The sequence below is a fragment of the Lactuca virosa genome, chromosome 6, assembly GCF_052849685.1.
Source record: "Lactuca virosa cultivar CGN04683 chromosome 6, Lactuca_virosa_CGN04683_v6, whole genome shotgun sequence".
Taxonomy (NCBI): Eukaryota; Viridiplantae; Streptophyta; class Magnoliopsida; order Asterales; family Asteraceae; genus Lactuca; species Lactuca virosa.
In genome coordinates, this window is record NC_136431.1 from 243410156 (window position 1) to 243413779 (window position 3624).

At 33.1% G+C, this 3624-nt stretch overlaps 1 protein-coding gene across 1 annotated transcript; it reads left to right on the top strand.

The window, feature by feature from the left end:
• Positions 1 to 678: 678 nt before the first annotated feature.
• LOC145119996 (7-deoxyloganetin glucosyltransferase-like) lies at positions 679 to 3288 on the top strand. Its single transcript, XM_079055782.1, has 2 exons — positions 679 to 1316; positions 2193 to 3288. The coding sequence occupies exons 1-2, from the start codon at positions 812 to 814 to the stop codon at positions 3128 to 3130; spliced, it is 1443 nt and encodes a 480-aa protein (XP_078911908.1). The 5' UTR covers positions 679 to 811; the 3' UTR covers positions 3131 to 3288.
• Positions 3289 to 3624: the final 336 nt, after the last annotated feature.

Genomic DNA, 3624 nt, shown 5'->3' on the forward strand with positions numbered 1-3624 from the left:
AAAATACATAATATTTGTAACGAAGGATACATAACAGAAAATATAAAAGCGAAAAAGATAAAAAATAAAGATCAGAATTGGATATGAAAATTTATCGATATTAGGGAATAAAAATTATAATATTTGATAATTTCTTATATTTATTTTTATGATACATATACCTAGAAGAAAATAAACATAATATAATTAGAAATAAGTTTCTTTGTTTTTTAATATTAAATTTTAGTAAACACTCATATATTTTTATCCAACATTACAAAAAGAAGAAATTAATAAAGAAATGGCCAAACATGGTTGATATAAAGACATATTCCGTAGATTCTTGAAAGACTTTTGATTTTTTTAATGTTTTTAAGACCAACCCAACAAACATTTATTTACCGATGGGCATAGTCTAATAGCAACATAATTACCTAATCTAAGATATGTTTAGATTTTTCTATTTGCTTAATTTCCTTAATGATTCCACTCTTGGTTTCTTGTTTCAATCTGAAATATTAAATAAACCAAAAACAGTTTAATTAAAGCAAAACTATTATAAGGAATCATACGTTTTTACCCTTTTCATATATATCCATGTCGATAAATTTACAAAAATATATGTACATATAACGTCAGGAAAAGACTTTCGTGCTTGATTTGAACTTCAACTTCTACAATATGTACACATGTCTTCAAACATCGTTTACATGTCCAAAATGACAAAATATATATATCTTCACTTTTTTGCCTACAAATAGTCATAACTCATAACCTTAAGTTATAACATTGTGAGTTTGTTGTTTCGAGTGTGTGTGTGTGTGCGCTTTCAATGGATTCTCGCCATGTAAAGAAGCCACATGCGATTTGCATACCAGTCCCTGCACAAGGACACATAACTCCGATGCCAAAACTTGCAAAAATCCTTCATTCGAAAGGCTTCTTAATCACCTTTGTCAACACAGAATTCAACCACCAACGCCTCCTAAGATCTCGAGGCTCTGACGCCCTCGACGGCATACCTTCCTTCCGTTTTGAGTCCATTCCCGACGGCCTTCCACCGCCGGAAAACCTTGACGCCACCCAAAATGTCTACGATATATGCAGGTCCATCCAAGAAAACTGTTTAGGTCCATTCAAAACCCTCATCGCCAAATTGAGTGAGTCGTTTTCACCGGTGACGTGCATAGTCTCCGACCTACTTATGGGCTTCACCATCGACGCCGCAAAAGAACTTGGTATCCCGGCGTATCTGTTATATACCGGTGGAGCTGGTGCACTTATTTGTTACGATCAGTATCCTAATCTTGTGGACAACGGTTTGATGCCGCTTAAAGGTAATCTCAACTTGGATACATCATCAATCATCGGCTAAGAAAAATTCTTTTTTTTTTCTAAATGGAAATTATTATTTTATTGTTGAGATTGAAAAGTCTTTCAACTATTCGGGATATTCGGTGCAAATACATAATCCACAATTCCACATATGATATTAAAATCGGGCAGGATATATAAAACAAATCATATCTTCACTAATTACGTCAAACAAACAATATTTTGCATACTACCATGATACTTCATTTAATATCCTAACATCGGTTAATAACTTGTAACATAGTTTAAGTTTTACTATTTATTTTCGTTTGTTAAATTTATTTACATATTATCATCAGAATCTTTTTAAATTGTTCATTTTATCTCCTTATGATTAGTTGGTGAAGATAAGATACTTTAGATTTTGTTTATATTTAGTATGCTTTTTGGCAACCAACATATTACCATTGAACCAATTAAAACCTACATCAACCAATTATATCCAAACAAGTTCAATGGTAACGTCTAGACTAAAAAACTTAGGGAATTAAATATGACCAAACCATAAACTATGGTATTTTTATAAGTAACACTCCTAAAATCTAGTCTGAAATATATGTTATTTTAAAAAAGAAAAACACTCATTTATGATATTAAAATCGGTCAAATATTTTAAAAATGATACTTTTTAGAAAACCTTCACAAATTACGTTGCAACGCAACAAAGAAACAAGATTTTTCGGACTATCATAGATCGATAATACTTTAATTAATAATAAATTTATTAATTATGACGCATAACCAAATGTCACATCGTTAACTATAATACTATGCAATGTTCGATATGAAAGTAAAGTTTAGGTGCTAATTGGGCTCTTTTTCATATGCTTTATTTTCAGATTCAAGTTACGTGATAAATGGGTATTTGGATACAGTTGTAGATTGTATACCAAACATGCATGGTATACCTCTAAAAAATATTCCGCCTTTCATGAGAATTGTCAACCCTGGCGATGAATTCATGGTAGAATTTACAAATACCCAACTTCACAAGGCCAAAACAGCCTCTGGCATTATTTTCAACACTTTCGATGATCTAGAACACGACATCTTGGCTACACTTGCTTCAGTATTTCCTCCATGTTATGCCATCGGTCCTTTGCATTTACTCGAAAAGCAACTTGTTGATGAATCCCTAGCATCTATCGAATCAAATCTATGGAAAGAAGAACCCGAATGTTTGAAATGGCTAGACTCAAAAGCATCATCATCAGTTGTTTATGTGAACTTTGGTAGCATCACTGTCATGTCACATCAACAACTAGTCGAGTTTTGTTGGGGGCTTGCTAATAGTAATCAGCAGTTCTTGTGGATATTACGACCAGGGATAGTGAATGGCGAGTCAGAAGCACTTCCATTGGAGTTCTTGAGAGAGACAAGTAGTAGAGGGATGATGGCTGGGTGGTGCCCTCAAGAACAAGTTCTAAATCATCCCTCGATAGGAGGGTTTTTGACACATAGTGGATGGAATTCAACTATTGAAAGTTTAACAAACGGTGTGCCAATGCTTTCTTGGCCATTTTTTGCAGATCAACTAACAAATTGTTGGTTGAGTTGCAACCAATGGGGGGTTGCCATGGAGATTGACAATGATGTAAAAAGAGATGAAGTTGAGAGGCTAGTGATTGAGTTGATGACAAAAGAAAAAGGAAATGAGATGAGGAAGAATGCCATTAACTGGAAAGATAAGGCAAATGAGGCATGCGCCTATCCTTCTGGTTCTTCCATTATTAGTTTGGAGAAAGTAATCCATCAACTGCAGACATTTCCAAAATGATTTATGATCTGTTTGTTCTGTAAAGAGTTCTAATTTGAGGGATGGCTTACGAGAATGTCACAAGTTGTAAGCGTTTTATATGAGTGTACTTGTATTTTAACATCTTATAAACAATCATTTCCATAGTCAATTGTCTCCACCATCAACCTTTTGTTGTATATCAACTTGGTTAATAAATTCCAACTATATGTAATTTTATAGAGTTTGTTATTGTATTTTATCATGTTTTATTGCTAATATTTACACGACCAATGTTTTGTGTTTGCAACCATGGAATGAATTGTTATTGATGCGTACATTTTTAATCGTGGTACTTTATGAGCATAGGCGTATCCATTATAGATCTCGGGGTATCCCGATATACCCCTCAAAAAAAAATTAGTAGTGTTAATTTTTTCGAAAAATTCGTTTGATGTTGCGGTTTTATATCGGAAAAAAATTGGGTTACCCTAAAAATTCGAGGTTATTTCTAAATGGTCAAAATACAAACTAGC